This window comes from Topomyia yanbarensis, chromosome 2 (genome assembly GCF_030247195.1).
Source record: "Topomyia yanbarensis strain Yona2022 chromosome 2, ASM3024719v1, whole genome shotgun sequence".
NCBI lineage: Eukaryota > Metazoa > Arthropoda > Insecta > Diptera > Culicidae > Topomyia > Topomyia yanbarensis.
The window spans coordinates 213,064,664-213,089,700 of NC_080671.1; the positions used below are offsets into that span (position 1 = coordinate 213,064,664).

The following is a 25,037-nucleotide window of genomic DNA, read 5'->3' on the forward strand; positions in this document are numbered from 1 at the left end:
GCTGTAGTGAATGGTGTCAACTCGTCAATATCAAAATAATCCGAATAATGATCAACGGTGATTAAGTATACCGCTTTTTGTCCATCAAGCTCGGTTTCACAAAGACCCATGCTCAATTTCTCATATGAATAGCATGGAATCTGATGAGTTTGCATTGGCTCCATTTGTTGATTCGATGAAAACTTCATGTAGACGTCACATTGCTGAATTTTCTGTCGAAGTTCACAATTGAGGCCAGGCCAAAATACAGTATCTCTTGCTAGTTTCATTGTTGCTTCAATGCCGGAGTGAGATTGATATAATTTATGTAGTATTACATTGCGCAGCTTACGCGGTACTAAGATTCGGTCATTGCGGTACACCAATCCATTATGCGTACTGAAATCATCTCGATAAGGCCAATACACTTTCACTGAATCCGGTACGTCCACCTTACTAGGCCAACCATCAATTACGTATCGTATGATGGTTTGAATTTCAGGGTCAATTCACGACTCCAGCTTTACTTGCTCTACACATCCGTCTGCTATTGGGACGTAGTCTATGATGTTGACGTGCTCGATTTCGTAAATGTCGTATATCTCGCGGCTGGTATTGTCACTATCCGCAGTCGCTGCCCTTGAAAGCATATCCGCAATCACAACTTCTTTACCAGGTTGAAACAAAGTGTAATCTGATACCTTTGTAATCCTAGCAACATACGTTGAATGCGCAGAGGTGCTTCTACTAACGGCTTCCGAAAGATTTTCAATAGGGGTTGGTGGTCTGTTTGGACTGTTACCTGCTTCCCAATGATGTACATTTCGAACTTTCGACATGCGAACAGAATCGCAAGCGTCTCCTTCTCGATCTGCGCATATTTTCGCTCTGTGCTGCTTAAGATTTTAGAGGCGTAAAGAACGGGTTGTCCATCTTGCAGGAGGACTGCACCTAATCCCACGCTACTGCTATCACATTGGATGACAACGTCCTTATTGGTATCGAAATATCGTAAAAGAGGAGCTGACGTTACCAAAGATTTCAGCTGCTGAAACGCGTTCGTTTGTTCTTGACACCAAACCCAGTTTACATCTTTATTGGTTAAACGTCGCAACGGTTCTGCCACTGTTGCCAAGCTTGGAAGATAATTCGTCAGGTAGGTTATCATACCAAGAAATCGCTGAAGAGAAGGTATGTCTTGTGGAGTAGTCATCGCAAAGATACTGTTGATTTTATCTGGATCAGCCTTTATGCCGGTTGTTGTCAGCACATGTCCAAAGAATTTTAACTGTTCTTGGCAGAGTTTAATTTTTTCAGTGTTTAACTTTACATTTCGTTCCTGCATTCTTCGAAGAAAAGCTTCAAGACAACGATTATGATCCACCATAGCCTCTGCTACGGAATCACCGCAGCCGAAAATCAAAATATCATCAGCTAGCGCGCGCACTCCTCGCAAGCCGTGAATTATTTCTTGGACTCTTTTTTGGAAATTTTCCGGTGCCGGAAAAATTCCGAAGGGCATTCGAAGCCATCGATACCATCCAAAAGGTGTCCAAAATGTCGTTAGTTTAGAACTCTCCTCGTCGAGACAAATTTGCCAAAAACCACATTTAGTATCCATGGTGCTGAATACCTTAGTATTTGTTAGTTCTAACAACACTTCGTTCACTGTGGGCATTTGATAATGCGATCTCTTCAGGGCTTTATTGAGGATTATCGGATCGATGCATACCCGCAACTTGTTATTTCGCTTTACAAGCACCAGATTACTGACCCAGTCGGTGTTTTGTTCTTTCCTCAACAATAACGCCTTGCTTTTCCATATCTGCTAACACTTCTTGTAGTTGGTTCCGTAACGTTACAGCTATTCTGCGAGGCTGCTGGACAATTGACTTGATAGTGTCATCCACTTCCAAATGTACAGTTCCTTCCAACTTCCCAAGGCCTTCAAATACTTTTGGGTATTTGTCGATTATTTGGTTCGCAGCGTGCGTTTGATTCTCTTTGATTGCATTACAAAGTTTAATTAGCTTTAATGCTAGGCAGGTATTTAGCGAAAGAAGTGGAGGTTGTTCAAAATCATTAAGCATTAAGCACGATGTTGCAACGCTTGTTGTTATGCACACACGGTATAACAGTTCTACCCAGCGAGTTTAGAGAAGATCCGCCAAACGCTTTCAAAACTGCAGACTGGTTGTCGAGGTTCAACTGTTTTGTTTCAAGTATCTTTAAAGCGTTAATACTTCCTATGACATTGCACGATGCACCAGAATCGAGGACGCATTTGACAGCCATCGAACGTTCCTTTACACTGCGAAACTCTATGACAGATTTCAAAACTGAATCCTCGCGTCGTTTGAGGATATAAAGGTATTGCACCGTACCGACCGATCCGTCGCTGTCGGATTCCCCATCATTATTCCGATCTTCGTTACTCACCGTTCGTACATTCGTTTTCCGCTGTGAAGGCTTCGCTCACTGATTGCGTTGTTGTACCTCTTGCCTCTTCCGACAAACTGCTGCATAGTGGTTCTTCTGTTTACAGTGATTACATGTTGCACCGCGGGCTGGATATTCCGATAGTTTTTTATGGTATCCTCTACCACAGAAAGAGCATTTTTTCGTCGAAACTTGCTTGCTGCCAGTCAATTTATTTATTGTTTGTACTGACGGTCCAGGTTGAAGCCAATTGTTCCGCACCAAATCCGCTTGCGTTGCTTCTTCCATTTGGCACTGTGAGATGACCATTTCCGACGTCAGATTTTGCTGTTTCAGGAACTGTTTCTTGAGATTTATGTCAAGCAGTCCCGTGATAATCTTATCGCGTAACATCTCGTCCTCCAGGTTTCCAAAGTTGCATTCTTTCACGAGTTCACGTGCTTTGTTGATAAAGTTCGTCATGTTCTCCGGTTCCCCATATTCATTGGCTTGCTCCTGACGACACTGAGCGAACTCGTACCGTGATAATTTGACATCCCTGCGGGGCACCATGTATCTGGACAATGATTCCAAACATACTGCAACCGTGTTGTTCTCTTCCGGCTGTAGAGGCCACAGATTGAAAATTTTTCGTGCTTCAATTCCAAGTGCTGCTTTCACTCGTTCATCCCGTAACTCGACACCCGATGTGATGAGATAAATCTCGAATGCATCCTTGAAGTTGTCGACGTTTTCTTTGATGTTTCCGCTTAGCTTGAGGGATACCGGAAATGGGATGTGTTGTTAATCGCTGGCGCTGCTTGCACAGGACCCACCAGCTTCACGTTGTTCCGATGTCATTACGGGTTAGGTTTTTTTGTATTATTTAACTAATTTTTGCGTTCGAATCGCAACGATATTGTTCTAGAGTTTACACTTGTGGTATAAACAACGTTTTTTCACGGAAGGAAACTTTTGAAATTAGAATTGCGCAGAATTCTTGGTGTCAGAATATTTAATTCTGACACCATGTTGCGCAAACAATGTGTTAGTACATGGATGGGTTGATATGAACTGATTTGTATTTCGATTTGCTCAAGGTTGTTATATGTGTACAAGGTTATTAAAGTGAAGTGAAACATGTTGATAATTAATTAGACTATAGTTTTTTGATATAAAGTAGGCACTATCATAACAACACGTTTTTTAAATATTTTTGTTGGATCATGTATGTCTGTTCTCTGTGGTATTACTTTTACCAATATTTTTTTTTGTGTGTAATTTAGCAATAATTTTCCAGTCAAAAAGGGCAAGTTGCTGGCTAACGGGGGGCTATTTGCCAACTCGGATGCGCTAATTGCTCTTCAATTTGCCAGCAAATTGCTGGCAATTAGGGGGCTTTTTCAAATGCAACATTTGGGCAATTTTCCGCCGTCATTTTTTAGCCACTCTACCCGCCCTCAAATCGCCCGCAAATCGCCCAGGGAACGCCACCCTTAATTGCCTGATATGAAAATTAAAAATAATAATTATTTTCGGATTCATTATCTACTCACATAAATTGATCAGTACACTAACAGGTAATCACCACCAAACGATAGGAAGAATCGATGGTGAAATTCGTATTGCACACCAAAATTTACCACCATCTGACTTTCATTTAGACTTCAGGTCAGACTATCAGCACCGGTGCGTAAGCAAATGCGTGTGTATTTTGATTACGCTAAACGATAATATTTTATTTAGACACCCGTTTTCGCACCGGTCGTTGGTAAATAGGTTGCCAAAATAATAATCTGTTTTTACACCGGTAGTTATTATTATAGTTACGTTACACTTTTTTGCAATCATGCAATAAAATAATCGTTTTTCTAATGATATGGACTTTATTCAGTGAAAAAAATATTGCTAGACTGAAAATACATTTATTTATTGAATTCAATAAAACCATTTCAGTAACAAACATCGTTCTCTTTTCTAAAAATATTTTATTGCAATGATTGTAAAATTATTCAAACTGGAAATGTTTATTGAGATTAAAAGTTAATTATTGTTTCAATGAAAAAAATGCTCATACCATTAATTTTGCCGTTTGTAGCAATAAACATTGTGTTATTGAATTGAATAAGACATTTTTTGTTCAAATATGCTAAAATTCTCTATGTAATAAAAGTTCTAAGCAATGTTATGGGTTCGGAACGGACAACGAATTCTAATGTTTACCCAGAAGTTATTGTCTGAAGCACATACTACGGCCGCTCTGAATCAGGAGTGTAATGAAAAGGATCTCATGCTAGATGTTACAAACAAACTTGCGGAGAAGGAACCTTTACGACCACTCAACGATTGTTTTGCGGAAACAGTTTATACGATCAGTTTCGAATACGCTTTCGTTTTTGTGTATTTCGAAGCCTTTGAAACTATATTGAAAAGTCAGAGAAAGTTAGGTTTTACCAAATTATACGGAAGCCATTTGACGTACGTCCTTCAGACGTTGCAGTCGAATATATTCGGATGGGAGAAAAATTGCGCGTTAATGTATGTGAGAATACTGCCATACCCCAGGTAATAGACGTTTACGCTGATTTTTACATAAATTTTGTAGCCCAAATGTCCATAAGCTGTGGTCATATTGTAGACAGCATAGCCGGGTAAACATATCTGGGTTTTAAGTATATTCAAAGGCAACTTTGAATCGTAGAATAGTGGGCTTATTCATGAATACTTGGTACGCTGCACTATAACCATTCAAAATGAAAACATTACTGTACAACTTGGGCTGAACAGTATACAGTAAAAAAATAATTAAGTGATAGTATGTTATGTGTGGCTTCAATAATAATATTAACTTGCATAAAATGCGTTGTTTTCCTAGGTTGATACACGGAGCACGTTGTTATAGTAATCATATCTCATCTAACTATTGCTTGTGGCAGTAAAAACTGGATTCTAACCACACTGCGCACTTACTATTCTTCTATTGAATTCTTCTCATAGACTGGTTAGCTCGACTGGTCTGTCCATGAAAATACCATCTCTATCACTTGAAATACATGTGATTTGACAGCTCGCAGTTTTCAGTAGCAGTTTGATCACTCGCACTTCGAAAGTGCGGAGTCCAGGTTGGTGGGAAGTGCGCAATATAACCTAGAACTAGAATCAGGAATCAGTAGCGACTGGTTCAAATAGCACGTTCCCCATGTTGATCGGAGATTTGTGCTTAAAAGACAATTATCAAAATTCACGTTGAGAGGAAGTTCCAATCCAATATTCACCAAATAATCTAGTGCTCTTGAACAAAAGGAGGGTCGTCAACTCTTTCGTGACTGCTGTGAATTGCGCTGAACCACTGAACTGAATACAGTGTCTTGTTTCGACGATTGAAATATTTCGCCATGATATTAACTAACTAATACATTTCTTGCTTGTTCTCCGAAAGAAGAATATTTGTTTATTTTGCACGATAGGTAGCCATCTGACTGTTCGATAGGTAGATTTGGGTTCACTCTGTGCGAGCCTTTATAACATAAACAAGGCCTTTGGCAACAAGTAGCCGCTAGCCGGCGCTACTATCGGCCAATAGGCTTCCAGTAATCGATATATGAACTTTGCGTACACCTATGGGTAAAGTAAAGTACAATCGGAAATTCTGGTTGGTTCTAATTCTAATTCGTATTCGTAATTCGTATTCCGGCCGATTTCCCGAAAAAGCTTCCGGCGCCTATAACACAACTAATTCTAATTACAATCGGTTGTATCGCTGGAGCTGAAATACTAACTACAACTACATCTACTTCAAGAAATAAACATTAAGTGCGTACCCTGGAGCAAATTGGTAAACACAAATTTGTGGCAAGTTAATACAGATATATATTAACCAGGGATTGTAATTCTCTCTCACTCACGCGAGAAGTAGCTTATCCGATGTCCAACTTTTCCGAGATAAGATGAGTCGCAAAATTCTCCGTCTCCACAAATAGCGTGAGAATGATTTTCCGGATAAAATTTATTTGACTTTTTCCTTCTCACCGGAGAAGGTGATAAAATTTTAATTTCGTGGAAATCAATAAAAACTTCAAAAAATACACTTAATTACAAAGAAAAGCGGCAATGAAGTATGATAGACTTGTTTTATCGTGTTTTGGAATAACGACAGCAAAGCAGGGAACGCAAAAAGGATACCGTGATAAACTCATTCACTCATTCTCCGGCTGTTTTATTTATCCGGAGAAATAACACGTTGTATTTATCCGGAGAAGTTGTGTGAGTGCTAATAACTTTTCGTGTGAAAATGTGAGTTTTTATTGTCGCAGTAGCAAACTATCCGGGTGTATTTACTCATATGAGCGATAAATGCAATGCCTGATATTAACTGAATTCAACATTTTGTCGTCGATACGGTAATTCCAAAGATGGAATCAAATAATGAGTTATTGCTCAAAAATTATAAATTTGATTCCAATTTATCAGTATGGCAAGTGACATAACACGGAATCTTGCTTTCAAACAACGGTCCTGCGGGGTAGTGTCAAATTTCGCTGCTTACCAAATTGGTCATCAAATCCACATTCATGTATCCACAGTTTGCCTAAAATTGTCGGAGTAGGTCAAAAACTATTGCAACGAATTAACAAAAGTGTCTATCCTAGAATTATAGGACATTTCCACATTGTTCGACGCGGAATACTTCTACTAAATTTATAATAAACGTCTTGAAACAAGCAATTTCATTGTCCAACAATAAATTATAAAGTTAATTAACATTTCGTGTTACTGTTTCTAAGAACAATATTAGAAATGTTGAAATGTATTAAAAATATCATTTTTATAAGTTAAGTACAACCACCCAACCCCGTCTACTCCCGCCCTCCCCTTATTTACAGACTAAGTGAATTGAATTCCATGTGCATTCAAGTTCATGCATTTCACTATACTGCCTATGATTGCAAGTCAGTCCCATGAAGATAGGAAATCCCATAGGAAACGGGGCAAATAAGCGATCTTGGGTAGTATACAGTCGTGATTCGCTGGTTGGGCCACAGCCCTGTCCAACTAACGAATTTGATTCGCTAGTTGGACCGACTGACAAATGTCAAAAACTCTCCAAAGAAGATGTTGGCAGTGTAAATGCATCTGTTCTTATTTCTAAATATTGTCAGATTGATTGTCAAAGTAAATTTGGCACGAGCTTTTTAGTTGGACAATTGTCCAACTAGCGGAGGTTCAACTAAAAAGCGGTCCAGTTAAAAAGTGTCCAACCAGCGAATCACGACTGTACACCACAACACAATATTATCCCTTGAAAATATGATGAACCACCGTATGAAATGAGATGGTGATGATGTAACAGGTGTGATCTGTGTCCTGCCATGCGTCCCTATTAGAAATTAAATCCAGCGTTTTTGTGATCTTCTTTTTACTACTGGTCCTGGATTAAAAACTTTGTGCGAGAAAAATTTTCTTTCTTCTCGAATCTTAGTTTCCACAGTCCCCACAATCATCACCATTTGTTCGCAGCGATTTTCGTTGGACACTATCATTAGCTTTCGTATTGGCCTCCACATATAAAAATTTTCGGGCTTTTACAAGCTTCAAAGCCAATGAAATTCAGCTTCTTGCTAGCATCCCATCAATCGGATCCCACATCATGCTCAGGTTGACATAATGCTACATCTTCCAGTTCAATCCAAGCTGCTAAGATGCACTAATTTTTACTTCCACGCAGATAACATAGAGCATAATCAAAACTGTGGGTAATTGAATACAAACAAATACTGTTCATTGTATCAAACGACAAAATAATTGGTGTGAATCGAGGTTTGAAAGTATATTTTCATTAAAGTTACAATAAACTTTTAATTTCAATAATTATTTTAATTTCTGTAAACTTTAAAAAAATGTTATTGAATTCAATCAAATAATTTATTGTCTCACAATCGATAGTTTTATTTATTGAGCTCATTCCTTAATTTTATTTAAAATAAAAATCTTTCACGAGTCGAATCAAAATTCACGCAGAACACTTCTGCATAACATTTATCGCGAGATCCTATTTTTTACATTTTCCTTTGTTTTGCCTCCTTTCTGCGAATAGCAACGTTGGCGTCGGTTGGAAGAAGTTACCAAATATAGACACTCGCTGTAAACCGAAACGATAAGTTTCCATTTCCCAACCTGTTTACCAACCGCCGGTGCGGTTGTTACGACTCACTTACGACTAACTACGCGGACTCACACTTTTCACTACGGTTTACGGTACACTTCAACATGAGCATTTGGGTCGTTTTCTGCGGTCTCCAGGAGAATTTCACTTAGTGGACTTTCTTCCCTCAATACGTGGTCTCTGGGCAAATTTATAAGAACAAACTAGCGGACTAAATTCATTCAAGGACATCACATATTTATAGAAAACAGCTCATATAGACAAGACCTTACATTTATTTAAGCAGAAAACAAAAATACTTGCGCATAGTAAACTTTTATTCTTAACTTGCAGAAAATCGTTGCGGCCGGGACGAACGTTGGTCGACTTGCTGCTTCTGGCTTTCCGGGGACTGGGTGACGATCGGGAACAGGACCAAGTACAGCTGACAGGGTATTTAGACCGGGTACTTCCGTCGGTCGAGATCCAGTTGTGGCGGCAACTCGGCCGTGTAACGGTGGCCTGCGTTTCCGAAAGATGGTCCGGGAGTGGTACACTGTGCACACAATCTTTTCGCGCGCGTCTTTGCACTATCGAGTGGGGTTTACACCTGGTTTAATATAAACTTCGCACCGGTCGTCTCCTGTAATGGCGTCACAATGTCGCACTCGCACTTGGTGAAAAGTTTATCCTAGGCTTTGCCTACACTTTGACCCCACTCGATTGATCCGGCCAGAAATTAACAATCGTGTAGTGTTTCTGGCGGATCGTGCTTCGGATCTTTCAGATCCCACTTCAATTTTCGTATCACGAGTGAAACGCACTATCCCAGTATGACGAAGGGACTACGCTGCCGCGAGTCATCACTCCTCGGACCGAACTTTTACTAACTGATCCCGTTTTCGGCGCAGGAAGCCCTTTTTATTTCCCCGTGCCCCCGGAAACCATCTCCACTCGCGATCGATGACCTTTTCTCGTATACAGCGTAGCAGGGGAAAACGTTGTTTACAAACATGTATGGGTTGGTGCCCCGATAAAAAGTTTATTTGAATTTTTAGATCGGATTGGTTGCATGCATAACCTTTACATTGTATAATTTTCACAAAATGAACAAATGAACAAAAAATGTAAATAAACTATCTGACATATAATATAAATAATTGAGTAAATAAATAATGTAAATAAATGAATATGGAATAAATAAATAACAAGCAAATGAATTAATAAATAAATAAATAACAAACAAAAAAATAAATAAATAAATAAATAAATAGATAAATAAGTAGATGAATAAATAAATAAATAAATAAATAAATAAATAAATAAATAAATAAATAAATAAATAAATAAATAAATAAATAAATAAATAAATAAATAAATAAATAAATAAATAAATAAATAAATAAATAAATAAATAAATAAATAAATAAATGAATAAATACTGACGGGCACCAACCGAAGACTACTAAACATGAAATAAACATCCTTCAAACATGTAAACATGGAAGCTATGACATTTATTTCACATTTAAACATTTACTGACAATATTTACAAATATAACAAAATTTCTAGGGGTCTATATTAAGCTGGCCCAGTGACCACGGATTTATTGTGACCAACGAAACACAGGTCACAATCTTCCCGGAGTCGGGGTAAAAAAACGAAGTGTTTTTTTCATCCTGTACTGCCGACGTTGAATGCGACTACTTATCCTCCAATGTCAGTTTTAACTCGTAAAATGATTTTTCCAAAGGCCAGAGGATCTCTTTCCTACGAGTTACGCGACTTTAGAGGAGTGAGCCTGTCCACTCTCTGTCACGGACAATATGCAAGGATAAATGTCAAAATCGGAAAGAATAGTGCCTTCAATCAAACATCAAACGTCCTGCCAAGTGTCAATATCGCGATTTTTTTGTTGCGTCAGATTAAAGGTTTCAGCCATCATCACAAGCGTTGAACGAAATCACAAACTAGTTTATCCTGTCAAAACCAGTTTTGACCACAATTAATGCAATCTACAGTGTTTACTATGAGTACGGAGATCAGATCAACTTGTTCATATCCGCCACTCCATGTACTGTCTCAAGTACCTACTCGGACCACAGAATTTTCACACACTTTTTCATTCATTATATGCCTTTCATCCTCCCCCACAATCACTCAAATCCTCGTACACACTCTCACACACTCTACTTTTATTAACCTATTCACGGTACAACTAAATCTAGGGCGCCCTATAACTAATAATCAGCTGTAACTCTCACACGAGAGTCAGCGATTTGAGTAAAATCGAATGAGTAACTCGAAACGGTATTTTCCAAAATCCAACCGGTTCACAATTGCATTTTTTCACTAGAAAATACCCAGAGTTGACTCATTCGAACTAAGCGTAATAATATCGCACAGATCTACGCACACATACTTCAACATGTATGCTGCTATCTGTCAAAACTAGATCAAGTACATCGCAAGTAGTTATCCTCTAGGGAGAGATATGCGGAGGAAAAAAAAGGCAAACTAGCAACGGTAAATATCGCGATAAAAACTAGCATCACTTATTGCGAACCAAGTTTTGCGTGACTTTATTATCATAATGTTTATTTTAAAAATAAGAAATGAAGTGCATTGGAAAATTTTGTGCGAATCGGCCTTGTAATTACGCTCTAATAGCTGAAATAAGTTTTTTTCGGTACCCGAAGGATGCTGCATTACGCGATAAATGGGTTGAATTTTTCGAGTTCCGGCGTTCCCGTTGCTGGATTCTTTGCGGCTATGTAGCGCAAGTATTATTCAAACAAAAATCAGTAAATATGTATATAATAAGAAGAGAATACTGCAAAGAAAAACTCCGTTCCTGTGTATTCGCACGTTACGCAGTTATAGGAGCTTAAGAAAAACAAAAAAACAAACTTTTGATGATGGATCTATTTCCCACAGAAAACCATTCTTGACCCTATCGAACAACGTAAGCAAGAAGATAGATTAGATGCATAAAATATACCATGCGGTAGCTTTCGGACAAAAAATCATCTCTTCAGATCAATCAAAAGCAACACTGCCAGCAACGCAACCATCTGGAAAAAATCAGATAGAAGGTATTACCGACGATTCCGCCGGGAATCCTACCTTTGGATATAGGTTGGTTACCCTAATTGAACAGCATTATTCTTGTCAGGAAAGTTCAACTTACAATAGCGCCTATTTATAATTTGTTGTCTAATGTTTATCAACAAAAATAAAAAAAACAACATTACTATCCAAAAATATTGCACCAATGCAGTCAAATAATGATCGACTGGCTCAAAATGTTGACAGTAAGCTGGCTCAAGATGGCGTCTTCGCATATCTCTCCCTAGAGGATAACTAATCGCAAGGCAATGATGATGATGGTACGACAAAAACATAACAAAAACAATTAAGGTAGACACGGACTGTTTGGTGCTGGCGATTTTGGACCGTTTTCTTGGCAAGTATATTGTTAATGATGATTTTTTCTTTACTTTTAGGCATGTTATTGACGATGGAAAATAGTTCCAGGAAAGCAAAACTAATTACTTCGAGGAACACAGAGCTGGTGGAATCAAATGAAGAGTAGAAGCAGTCGGAAAACGCAATTCTCCAATGAATGCAATGAGCCGATGAAAATAAAGTGCGACTCCCGTCTTTCGATACCAGTCGGCGTTCGGCAAGGAATTCTATTGCATGGACAAAAATGCTGATGGATGTAGTGTATTTTTCTTTGTGTTACGAAACAAACGATGTAAAAGCGTTATGGCCCTTTTGTGTTATGATGACATCCGAAAACAAGCAAACAGTTACCTAATCCCGTTCGCATTCTCTGTCACCAGCCGCTAGAAAACTTCTCGTGCGTAAGGTCGATTATCGTTGGGGAATGGGTAAACAATTTGACATACATCGACGGACCTTTCGTACAACTTCGAGGCTGCGGGCTCCCAGAAAGGTGGAGGATTCCGCCAGCTAGACTTCGAAACATTTACGCGTTCGGGGGTTGCGGACGGCGATTTTCGTTCGCTCGAGATCCGTTTTTTAGACAAAACGGGCAGAAATTTGTGGGGAATCCACGAAGGCGACAGTTCGCGCAAAGAATACCGCGCTGCTTGTCACACATTGCCATGTGGTGGCCTACCCTACCGCAATTAAAGCAAGTGTTTATCGGCGGAGGGTTATGCCTGTTTAAAACCTCCTCTAGGGTAAGTTGGGGACGAACGGAGGTAGCATACGGCCCTGCTTGTGGTTGGTTTGAAGTATGCGACGGTCCTGAAGGTGGGTGGGAATTCAAAAATCTGTGGTTGTTTTGAGCAGAAGACGGACCTGATCGATTCGAAGAATCTTGAGTATAGGACTGGGTATTGTTATTCCTATTTTGGTTGTGCTGTTGCGAAACTGCTGCTGAAGTTCTGTCAGACACTTGTGGCTGAGATTGTAACTGGTTATTCTTTTCCTTCTTCTTTCCTTTCTTCTCTTGTACTTCAACGGTATTCACCGTCTTCTCGGTCCCGAAAACTTTGTTGTAGGCCGAGAAGTTCAACGAATCTAACTTCTGTCCCGAGGCCACAAGTGTCTGCAAATCTACAATCGGAATGAACGCTAACTGTCGCTTATAGTCAACGCGCATATTCTGCTGTAAGATTTGGATTTTTTCGTAATCTGGAATCTGTTCGCTCATACTGCGAAACAGTTTTTCCATTTCGAAATAAAATTCGTGGAAAGACTCGTGTTTCTGCTGACGTCGCTGATAGATTTTCATCTTTATAAGCGCGTCCAGATCAGGATGCATGTATGTACGTCTAAGTTCGAACACCAAGTGTTGCCAGTTCAGAAGCCTGTTCGTGGACCTTTGAGTCATGTACCACTTTAACGCTGACCCGGTGAACAAGTGTATGGCTGATTCGAACAACTCTCTTTCTGAAATCTGCTCAGTATGACTCAGTGCTTGAACGAGCTCTAGAAACTCGTTAAGCTTTAGACCTTGATCATCTCCACTGTACTTTCCAATGTTCCACTTTGAAACAGGCAAAGTGTGTCGATGATGATACGGAACTGAGTACTGATTATGAAAAATTGGGTTTTGTATTGATGTTGGATTATGGACTGACTGCGAATATTGCGGTGCCGTTTGGTACTGTGGGTATCGAGTTCTATCCGGTAATGGCTCTGGTCCCAAATTTCTATTGGAAGTTTGTGAGAAAATGGGAAAATATGTATTATGAAGAGAATGATGGATAGGGTTATTTGTGGTATTTTGTTGATTTCTGTAATTAGTTATTTGCGGAGGGTACAAAGAAGAAGAATTAAAAGAATTTGAATTTTGAAAGTTGGAACGGGGTAGATCAGGGTCAGAAAGAGTTTGTGTACCTACATTCTTTCCTTCTTTGATTTTTTTAAGTTCGGCTTCTAAATCGAATATTCTGGCTTGTAGAGAATGGATCCACTCCAGATCCTCCATACTAAGAAAGGACCTTCGGGGTCTCGGTACTGGTTCATCATGTTGACCTTCCGAATCGCTAACTGTATCATACGGGTTTGAAGGGATAACAACACCATTATTTTCATCGGTTCCTGCGGTTCCCGTAACCAATGCTTCCGATTTATTTTGCAATCCCTCTACCATCTCCACTAAATCCACCAGCATATTCTGTAGATTACTGTGTAAAAGCCGTGTGGTGTCCGGCGGGCTGAAATCTTTTTGCACTATTTCAACCAAGAATAGAACCTCTGGGAGCTGCTCCCATGTCGTAAGAGGCGACTAACAACATGCTAGGAGTTCCTAGGCCGACGTTTTGCTCCGTACCGAAGACTTAATCTGGACGGACCTTAAGGTTTTCCATATTACCCTCTTTCCAGTCTGTATTTAGTGAATCACTGACATATACTCACCTTTTCTGATTCGCCTTTCTTGATTGTGTACCAACGTTTTAAGTTTCTTCTGGCGGTTGTATATTAGCCGTAAATGACGAAATCTAATTCTACACTAAGTAACAGAATATATTAATATACCGGCACTTCCACGCCAAGGTTTAACTTCCAAAGCTTTGGTTTAAAAACCGTTTTTAAAAAATGGAAACTTTCTTGTAGGAAATTTATTGAATTGGCCTAAGATGGAGCTGTCGAATTTCACAAAAAGCTTTTTATGTTGCAAGTGATCTGTAGTTGTGTTAAATTAGGTATTTTTCTATTATATTTGGAACCGTCTACCGACAAATCTACATTTACGAATACCTCCAAAAGTGACTCCTTGAGGTCTCATGAAGGCCTGACACTAGCTTTATGATACTTTTGCTTTTCTAAACAGTAATAAAAATCTCAACATTCAAGAACTTCACTTTGTCAGAAAATGTAGGGCCATCGGAAGCTAAAACTTCGTAAAATCGCACTCCTGGTCCTTTTTTCAGTGCAGTACTCTACGTCACTCGTTCAAATTTGCACCGCTCTTATGGTAGTCGGTATTTGCTAGTATTACTGTTCTCCCATCCATTCTGGTAGTCAAACGGTGGGATAGCAAAATTCTTACAAGTTTCCTATCTCATGCCTCCACGCGAGTCTAAGTCTATTGATGACATTTGGTCCTTAGACCGCAGAATGAGAGGGTGCGAACAGAATGAGAGGGTGCGAACAGATCTAGTCGAGAAAACATTGCCGTAAAAATGAATAGTTGATCGGAAATTAGCCCCAATACGACTAATCTGACTAGTATCTATGAACACGGGTCAATACATATTGAAAATTCGCCGCGTCTGTTTTTATGAACCTAATTTAAAGCTCCGTTATTGCTAACAAGCCCGTGCATCAGGTTAACAATCCTTTATATTTCCCTTCAATGTTCGGTATTATCGCTCGTATACTTGTATTCCACAAACAATCCGATATGGAAAATAAGAAATACTTTCCTTGATTTATAACATCTCTCGTTATTTTTGCCTGTATAATGTGTTATCACTCGGTAGTTTTCAAGCCAATAAATATATCGTAGAGAAGAAGTAGCGAATTCCGTCCAAATACTGTTGCAATAAATAGTGATCCGGCCCATTACGCGGATAAGATTAGCTTTTCTAGGCAATACTCCCACGGTCGGCCGTGTGGAGTTCAAATTGCTTTTGTTTAGGGAACATAGTATACTCTCGGTAGCCGGCTGCCCAGAGTTTAAAAATAACCAAAAACTAAACAAGATCATCTCTTTTTCGAGTGATCGTGCACTCGAAGACTAACTAAACAACTACCTAATAAAACATGCTTTACAGGTCGCATCGTTTGCTTGGAGCGAATCCTAGACCTGATACCCTTCCAAACCACCAACTCCGCGACACCTATGGAAGAGTCTGATGAATCGTCGTCCTTCCGTTAAGTAGGTGGAGCATCAACACTTCCCGTCTACCTTATCCTTTATCCTTCCCCGTGAACGATGGAGATGGGGGCGGCCGGCAATGATGGCTATCATGCTGTTGAGGTTTTAATATGGGTCGGATTGGTATGAATTCCTACTTACCACTTCTTAAGCAACTCTTATTAGATAATCAGCAGTCAAACATGATGAAGTCAGTGTGCAATCCGCCAAAATCATCGTCACAACGCAACGCAACGCAGCATATTCTGTAGATTACTGTGTAAGTTTGGTGATCCTCGCGAATTAGTCAGGATTACAGAGACACGTTTACCAATGTGCAATAAACGTGCCAAAGATTGGTTTTTGATTGCCTCCTCATCGCTTTTTTCTAACATTTGCCTAATTTCCGAAAATTTATCAACACATATTGCCATTTCCCTACCCTCATCGCCTTTAACTCTGTAAGTGGCATCTACTTGACCTTCTTTTTCCAACTTCAGTGTGTCTCGGACCCATTTCCGCTTTCGTGACAAACTGAGATCTCCGGTCAACACAACAGAACGAGACACCAATTCATGGTCGAGCTCGTCATCCTGCAAATAATCAACCCTCATCCCATAATACCACTCATCAATCATTGCACTTGCTTGATCAAAAGTAATCCGACTAGTAGCCATTTTCGTTCAATATACTGATTTGACGAAAAAAAAAATTTTTTTTTATCTTAAATACGTTTATTTAGGCCCAAATGCTTTAGCCTAACGAGGCCGATAATTCATTTTTTTTTAATTACATGTCACATGTTAGTGGGGGAAAGGAAAGCCGTATTTAGGGGCGGCTTGCTCCCCTCTTATGTAAGTAAAGGAAAAAGGTAGGAAGTGGGATACATATTGTGTAATTGACATCGTCGTTTGCTGATTGATCATTGTGGCGGATATGCACACTTTGTTGTAGTGTTGTAGTTTCCAGCCTGTAATCGCAGGGGCGAGGGGAGGGTCGATATTTCGGATAATTATTGCCACTCTGATACTGTCATGATGTTCTCTATATCATCTGCATGTGAGGTATGTCATGATGTTCTGGGTAGACGGTTATCAAGAAGGGTATGCACCGAAGACTCGTGAAGCAATGCCATATTGTAGATACAGGGATAGGTTGGTGAGATTCTACTGTGAATGAGAGAGGGGAAAATGTATTAAACTTGGACATCAATGGTTTTCAAAAAGATATAGATAAGAAAAATATAGGGGTGGTCACGGCTTGCCAGGACGTCCCGGACTGGCACATACGGTGATCTACCTCGGGCCCGAAGGGAATCTATTAGTTGGGACCTGGCAACACAGTACTCTGCGCACAGCCAAACAACATGCTCGATGTCGTGGTAGCCGTTCTCACAAACACAATGATTACTTTCAGCAAGCCCTATACGACGGAGATGCGCGTCAAACGAGTAATGGTTGGACATGATCCTTGACATCGTACGAATAAAGTCCCGGTTCACATCCAACCCCTTAAACCAAGCATTCGTTGATACCTTCGGGATAATGGAATGTAGCCACCGTCCCAGAAGCCCATTGCTCCATGAGGTTTGCCAACTATCGAGCGTCCTCTGACGAGAGATACTGAAAAATTCGTTGAAGCAAATTGGTCTTTCGTAAGTGTCGCCTTCTAATGCGCCCACCTTGGCTAAAGAGTCCGCCTTCTCATTGCCCGCAATAGAACAATGTGACGGGACCCAAACCAAGGTAATCTGGTAAGATTTTTCAGATAAAGCACTCAGATATTCCCGTATTTTCCCCAGGAAATACGGTGAGTGCTTTCCAGGCTTCGCCGCACGGATGGCCTCAATGGAGCTGAGACTGTCCGAAACGATGAAGTAATGGTCTGAGGGCAGGGTGTCAATGATCCCGAGAGTATACTGAATGGCAGCTAATTCTGCGACGTAAATTGAAGCAGGATCATTGAGTTTGAATGAGGCAGCAAGATTTTCGTTGAAGATACCGAAGCCTGTGGACCCGTTGAGAATTGATCCGTCAGTGTAGAACATTTTGGCGCAGTCGACTTGATGGTATTTGTTATAGAAAATATTTGGGACCACTTGTGGGCGAATATGATCCGGAATTCCACAAATCTTTTCCTTCATGGATGTATCGAAAAATACAGTGTGATCAGAAGTATCTAAGAGATGAGCACGGTTGACGTTATACGTAGATGAATTGATGTTCTGTGCCATGTAATCGAAGTACAAGGACATGAATCGGGTCTGAGAATTAAGCTCGACAAGCCTTTCGCAATTTGCAATCACCAATGGGTTAAGAATATCGCATCGAATGAGTAATCGATATGAGAGGTCCCAAAATCGATTTTTCAGAGGAAGAACGCCCGCCAGCACTTCGAGACTCATCGTATGGGTCGAGTGCATGCAACCCAAGGCAATACGCAAGCAACGATACTGGATTCGCTCCAGTTTGATGAAATGTATGTTCGCAGCGGAGCGAAAGCAGAAACAGCCGTACTCCAACACTGATAATATCGTTGTTTGGTACAGCCTGGTTAGGTCTCCTGGATGGGCACCCCACCATGTTCCAGTTATTGTACGGAAAAAGTTGATCCTTTGTTGGCACTTCTGTTTCAGATACCTAATGTGACATCCCCAGGTACCTTTAGAGTCGAACCATACCCCGAGATATTTGAATGTTGAAGCCTGAGCAATAGTTTGATCCATTAATTGAAGCTGTAGTTGCGCTGGTTCACGCTTTCTAGAAAATACGACTAGCTCAGTTTTCTCCGTGGAGAACTGGATACCCAGCTGGAGAGCCCAAGCAGACAAATTGTCCAAGGTATCTTGCAGTGGTCCTTGCAAGTCGACGGCTTTAGGACCTGTAATAGAGACCACACCGTTATCTGCAAGCTGCCTTAGCGTGCAGGAATTGAAAAGACATTCGTCAATGTCATTCACGTAAAAATTGTAGAGAAGCGGGCTTAGACATGAGCCCTGGGGAAGGCCCATGTAGCTAAGTCGTGATGTCGATAAATCGCCATGCGAGAAATGCATTTGTTTTTCAGACAACAGGTTTAGCAAAAAGTTATTTAAAATTGACGAAAGACCATGCTGGTGCAACTTCTCATAAAGAATGTTGATCGAAACTGAATCGAAAGCCCCCTTAATATCCAAGAATACTGATGCCATCTGCTCTTTGTTAGCATATGCCATTTGAATTTCTGTTGAGAGCAACGCAAGGCAATCGTTCGTCCCTTTGCCTTTGCGGAAGCCAAATTGTGTATCTGACAGTAAGCCATTTGTTTCGACCCAATTATCGAGGCGAAACAAGATCATTTTTCGAATAACTTCCGGATACAGGACAGCATTGCAATCGGACGATACGAATTGTGGTCGGAGGCTGGTTTTCCTGGTTTTTGGATGGCGATGACCCTCACCTGTCTCCAGTCATGTGGGACAATGTTACCCTCAAGAAACCTATTAAATAAATTCAACAAGCGTCTTTTGGCAGTCTGGCAGATTCTTCAACAAGTTGAATTTGATTCTATCTGGCCCCGGGGCTTTATTTGTTGTGACGGATCAATAAACGATAACACAACAGCCAATTTTAGTTTTAACACTTTTATTTATTCAATAATTCGCGAGCATTTTCCTCGCGTTTTCTCTTCATCGCGGTATATATAACTGTGCGGCAGTGCACAGAGCAGCGCGCTTAGGTAGGGGCGCGCATGCAATGAGATGTAGATACAGGTGTGGTATAACACTTCTCCCCCTCGTAAAAACATTCTTATTTAATTATGTAATGCAAAAAAAATCACAAATTCAACTTTTGTGGCGGTTTAACCACACGGCTTGAGCGCCGTAGGGTTTGAGGGGTAGCAGCAGCAGCATTTTGACGAGTCCCGTTAGCTGGAGCGACTTCAATCAGATCAGGAATCACTCTTGTAGGTGTAGTCGAATCTTGGCCAGATAACTCCGGTGTTGGACAAGTTTGCTCCATACCAAAATTACCAGCAGTTTTCGCCAACGACTCTCCAACTGCAGGTACTGCTCGAATGTAGTGGTCCACGTCCAACTTCTCTGGAGAACTGTCCGCCGAGCCTTCAAGCGAGACATCGCGCAGATTGGCACCAACGCCAGCAATGTGGTCGATATGACGTTCCCAAACTCTGCCATCATCCAACCGTACAACATACCGTAATTTTCCTGTCTTTTCAGCAATTCTGCCAAATTTCCATTTGCTGTTTGACAAAAAATCTCGTACACGCACTCGATCCCCATCCTGGAACTGTCGCACGACGTAGTTGTTACTCCTTCCAGCTTCATTCTTCGGCAAAAGTAGATCTAGCCTCGATCGAATCTGCCGACCGAACATTAACATCGAAGGTGATTGTCCTGTAGAAGGATGTAGCATTTTCCGGTAGGTTAGCAAAATGTTTGACAGCTCTAAATTGAGTTGAGACTTTGTGCACTTCAAGGCCTTCAATTTCTGTTTAAACGTTTGGACGTAGCGCTCAGCCTGTCCATTAGTAGCAGGATGATACGGTGCTCCCATTTTGTGCATTACCCCGTTCATTCGTAAGAACTGCTGAAATGTTTCCGAAGTGAATTGAACGCCATGGTCGCTTACTAATACTGACGGAATACCGAACGTACTGAAGATTTCACGACACATGTTCACCGTGTTCTCAGCTGTAATCGACCTGCAAACTTTGATTTCCGGCCACTTGCTGTACGCATCAACCAGTATGAAGAAGTATGTGTCCATAAAAGGACCCGCAAAATCCACGTGAACTCTCTGGAAAGGTTCCGTAGGAGTTTCCCAGCAGTGCAGTCTCATCTTCGCAGGTTCTGGTCTCACCGATTGACATTCAGCACAGTTTGAAACCATTTCTTCGATTTCTCGATCCATGCCTACCCACCAGCAGTAACCTCTGGCTAATGATTTCGTACGGGTTGTTCCACAGTGCGTGGAATGTAGCTCCTCCAACACTCGTTTTCGCAAAATGGCAGGCACATATACACGTATTCCTCTGAGTAGACATCCCTTCTGAAGTGAAAACTCGATCTGGTCCACTCCGAATCGGTCTCCACCTTCCACAGGTTTCCCGTACTTAATACCTTGAATCAAATTGCGCACTGCTTGATCCTCCGCGGTAGCCTGCGCTAGCTCAGCAGCTGTAAGCGGCAAGGTATCAATTTGATTCAACTCTATGACATCAGATTCTTCAATTTCGTTATCTGGATCAGCACGTAAAAGCGGAAAGCGTGACATGGCATCAGCATTCGCATGATCAGTAGACTTCCTGAAGCGTATCTCGTAGTCGAACGACTGCAAATAGGTTGCATAGTGTTGCATTCGCAATGCGGACATGACAGGCAATCCCCTGTGCTCTCCGAAGATTTTCGAAATCGCCTGGTTATCCGTAATCAGGGTAAACTTCCGACCGTACAAGAATTGGAAAAACTTCTTTACGCCGAAAATAATAGCGTACGCTTCTTTATCCACCTGCATGTAGTTTTGTTGTACTCGGCTCAAGGTTTGAGACGCGAACTGTATCGGACGCTCAGTACCGTCGGGGTATACATGGCTTAACACAGCACCAACTCCGTAAGGTGATGCATCCGTGGCAAGCAGCAGCGGTAGTTCGGGCGAGTAGTGGACAAGGAAACTGTCGGACTGCATTTGCTCCTTCACCTTCCGGAAGGACACTTCGCATTGATTAGTCCACTTGAAGGGCACTTCATGTTTCAATAGGTTGTTCAGAGGATACAGCACAGTGCTCAGATTCTCGAAAAACCGACCGTAGTAATTGATTAATCCGACGAACGACCGAACTTCGTCCTTATTTTTCGGTCTGGGCATTTCCTGGATCGCTTCAATCTTCTTACGCAGTTTATGGATACCATCCTTATCAATCAGGTACCCGCAATATTCAATCGTGTCAACAAAGAAGTCGCATTTCTCCTTGTTCACACGAATACCATGTAAATTTAGTCGCCGAAGAACCTCTTCCAGCCGACGCAAATGAGTTTCATCATCAGCACCAGAGATTTTTATGTCGTCCAGAAACACGCTGACTCCTTCAATTCCCTGCAGTATTATTTCCATCTGACGTTGCCAGATTGCTGGCGCCGAAGCGACGCCGTACATCAGACGATTTGGACGGTACAAACCTCTGTGAGTACTCAATGTTAAAATTTCTCGATCCTCAGGAGCGACTTCCATTTGCAAGTATGCTTGAACGAGATCAATTTTAGTAAATTTGATTCCACCAGCCAACGAAGCAAACAATTCGTCCACAGTCGGTAGTGGATGCTTGTCCACCACGAGATTTGGATTCACAGTTTGTTTATAGTCCCCGCAAATCCGCACACGATTTTGGGACTTCTTCACAGGAACGATTGGTGTCGCCCAATTGCTTTGGTTAACTTTTGTAAGTACTCCCTCCGAAACGAGTTTGTCCAATTCGTTCTCCACGATTTTTTGCATATTGAAGGGCATCTTCCTTGCTTTCACGAACACAGGACGCACATTACTCTTCAACGGTAAGTTGGCTTGGACACTGGAAATTTTACCGATTGAATTATCGAACACCCTCGGGTACTTCGCCAACACTTCTTCGAGCGCAGCAGCAGTAGAAATAGAAGCAGTGGCAGCAGCAATTGTATTAACAGCACTCGGTCCCCGGAGTACCTTATTCCAGTCAACCGACAAAACTTTTAGCCACTCTCTTCCCAGCAATGGATGTTTATCGGAATTCACCACATACAACGGTAACGTAATAATCTTGTCGTCGGATTCCACCCGCGCGTCGATGATACCCAGCACATCGATGCTGTTGTTGCAGTAACTAATAAGATTCGTATCGCACACACGCAACCGCGCCTTCGAAAACAGGCTTTTCCGGAGCCTAGCACTGATAATACTGACTGGCGATCCAGTGTCGACCTCAAACCGAATATTCGATCCGTTTACACGCACTTCGAGCCAGAATTTCGTATTTCCTGGCATCGACTCGACGGTACACACTTCGCGCACTTCCGCATTAGTAGGCTTCGCACTATTACCGGATTGATCGACGTAATTCGTCTGAGCTACGTTTGCTGTATTCCCGGCACGACCAGAAGTATCGTTTGATTTCGCGTTCTTTTTCATACACACTTTTGCGAGATGCCCCTTTATTTTGCAAAATGAGCAAACGGTTTCCCTATGCTTACATGCATTTGCAAGGTGAGATTTATCCCCACAGCGAAAACAGCTAACCTTGCCCGCGTTTGGATGCACATTCGTGGAGGATTTCCCTTTTTCACTAATTTCAATGTTTTTAGCACTTTTACCTTTCATCCGGCGCAGCGCGAAGACTTCTTGCTTCGCCAAGTTTCCCTCGATCTCAGCTCCGCCTTTCCTCGACAGCTCCATACTAACAGCAATGTCACGGGCTTCCTGAAGGGTAAGGATCCTTCTTTCCAATAGCCGACTTCGGATATCGTTTCGTTTTATCCCGAATACCAGCTGGTTTCGCAGCGCCGTGTCAAGATAATCACCAAAGTTGCACGTAACAGCAATTCGGCGGAGGGATACTAAATATTCGTCCACAGATTCATCGGGGGAAGCAGCATTCTTGTCACCTTGCCGGCGACACTTGAACCGGAAATTTTCACTTATTTCCAACGGCTGGGGGTTGAAAAATCCTTCCAGGGTAACGACAATTTGCTCGTACGTTTTGTCTCGGGGAACCTCTGGTGCAATTTTGTCGCAAATGACATCGTACGTTTCGGGACCCATATGATGCAATAGTAGATTTTTCCGCATCACAGCGTCAGCAATCCCGAAGATGGAAAAAGCAGTTTCCAGTCGTTCCACCCACCGCATCCATTTCAACTTTTTCTTGTCGAAAGCATCAATTGAAAAATTAGGTGGTGGAAGCACAGCAGCAGCAAGCAAAGCATCGGTTAATGGATCCGGATTCGCCATCCTCGTCGCCAGAACTGTTGTGACGGATCAATAAACGATAACACAACAGCCAATTTTAGTTTTAACACTTTTATTTATTCAATAATTCGCGAGCATTTTCCTCGCGTTTTCTCTTCATCGCGGTATATATAACTGTGCGGCAGTGCACAGAGCAGCGCGCTTAGGTAGGGGCGCGCATGCAATGAGATGTAGATACAGGTGTGGTATAACATTATTGTTACATGATAAGAGAGCAAGTGAGAACTCCACCATCGTAAACGGTGTTTCGTTCGCGGTATTGTAAGGCGACGCGGCGCGGTAGATTTTCTGTGCCGGGGCGAAATCCGGACAAACTTTCTTGGCGAAATCGAATATCCAACGGTTTGAATATTCCACGCTCTCGTTAGTACTGTTTCGGTTTCGCATACGTCGGGCCGTGCCCCAAAGAGTGCTCATCGATGTTTCTCTTGTTAACCCGTCGACAAACCGGCGCCAGTAACTGCGTTTCTTAGCTTTCATTAAATTTTTCATTCGCTTTTCTAATATCGCGTACACTCGATAACTAGCAACTAACCCGTCGTTCCGGAAGGTTTTATACGCGGCAGCTTTCTCCGCGTACACGTTTGAGCACTCTTTGTCCCACCACGGGTTGGGAGAACGGTTTTGGGATCCGTGTCATTTCCCCTGTGTTCAGAATTGAAGTTGAAGTTGTCACAAAGGTCTTGAATTGTCGAAGATCGATTATCGTCGTATAGACAGCCCCACCCCGTACCGTGAGAGTTAAAGTCTCCAAGAAGCAGGAGGGGCGAGGGAAGGTGTTCAATCACGTTGGAGAATCTTCGATATCCCATCATGGCCCTAGGAGGAATGTAAATAGAAGCAATGCAAAGATCTTTGCCTTTGATTGTTGTTTGACAAGCGACAACTTCAATGCCTGGCGTCGAAGGGAGGTTGATTCGATTGAAGGAGTAGCACTTTTTGATTCCTAAAAGTACCCCCCCCCCCCCCCATATGAGTCTTCTCGATCCAAGCAGATAATGTTAAAATCGTGGAAGTTGAGGTTTATATTAGAAGTTAGCCATGTTTCACATAGGGAAAATGCATCACAATGATTGTAATTTAGCAAGTGTTTTAATGAATCGATTTTGGGGATAATACTTCTGCAGTTCCACTGTAAAACAGTGATCAAATCCCTGA

At 41.5% G+C, this 25,037-nt stretch overlaps 1 protein-coding gene across 4 annotated transcripts in view; it reads left to right on the top strand.

Moving 5' to 3' along the window:
* Positions 1–25,037, top strand: part of LOC131682856 (FAD synthase-like) — a 350,246-nt gene that overhangs the window by 213,447 nt on the left and 111,762 nt on the right. The window contains exon 4 of one of the 4 annotated variants that reach the window (XM_058964630.1): positions 8,894–9,519. The exons of the other annotated variants lie outside the window; for them this stretch is intronic. Within the exon in view, the coding sequence (XP_058820613.1) occupies positions 8,894–9,158 (265 nt within the window). The 3' untranslated portion in view covers positions 9,159–9,519. Of the gene's footprint in view, positions 1–8,893; positions 9,520–25,037 lie in introns of those variants that run through there. 4 annotated transcript variants of the gene reach the window in all.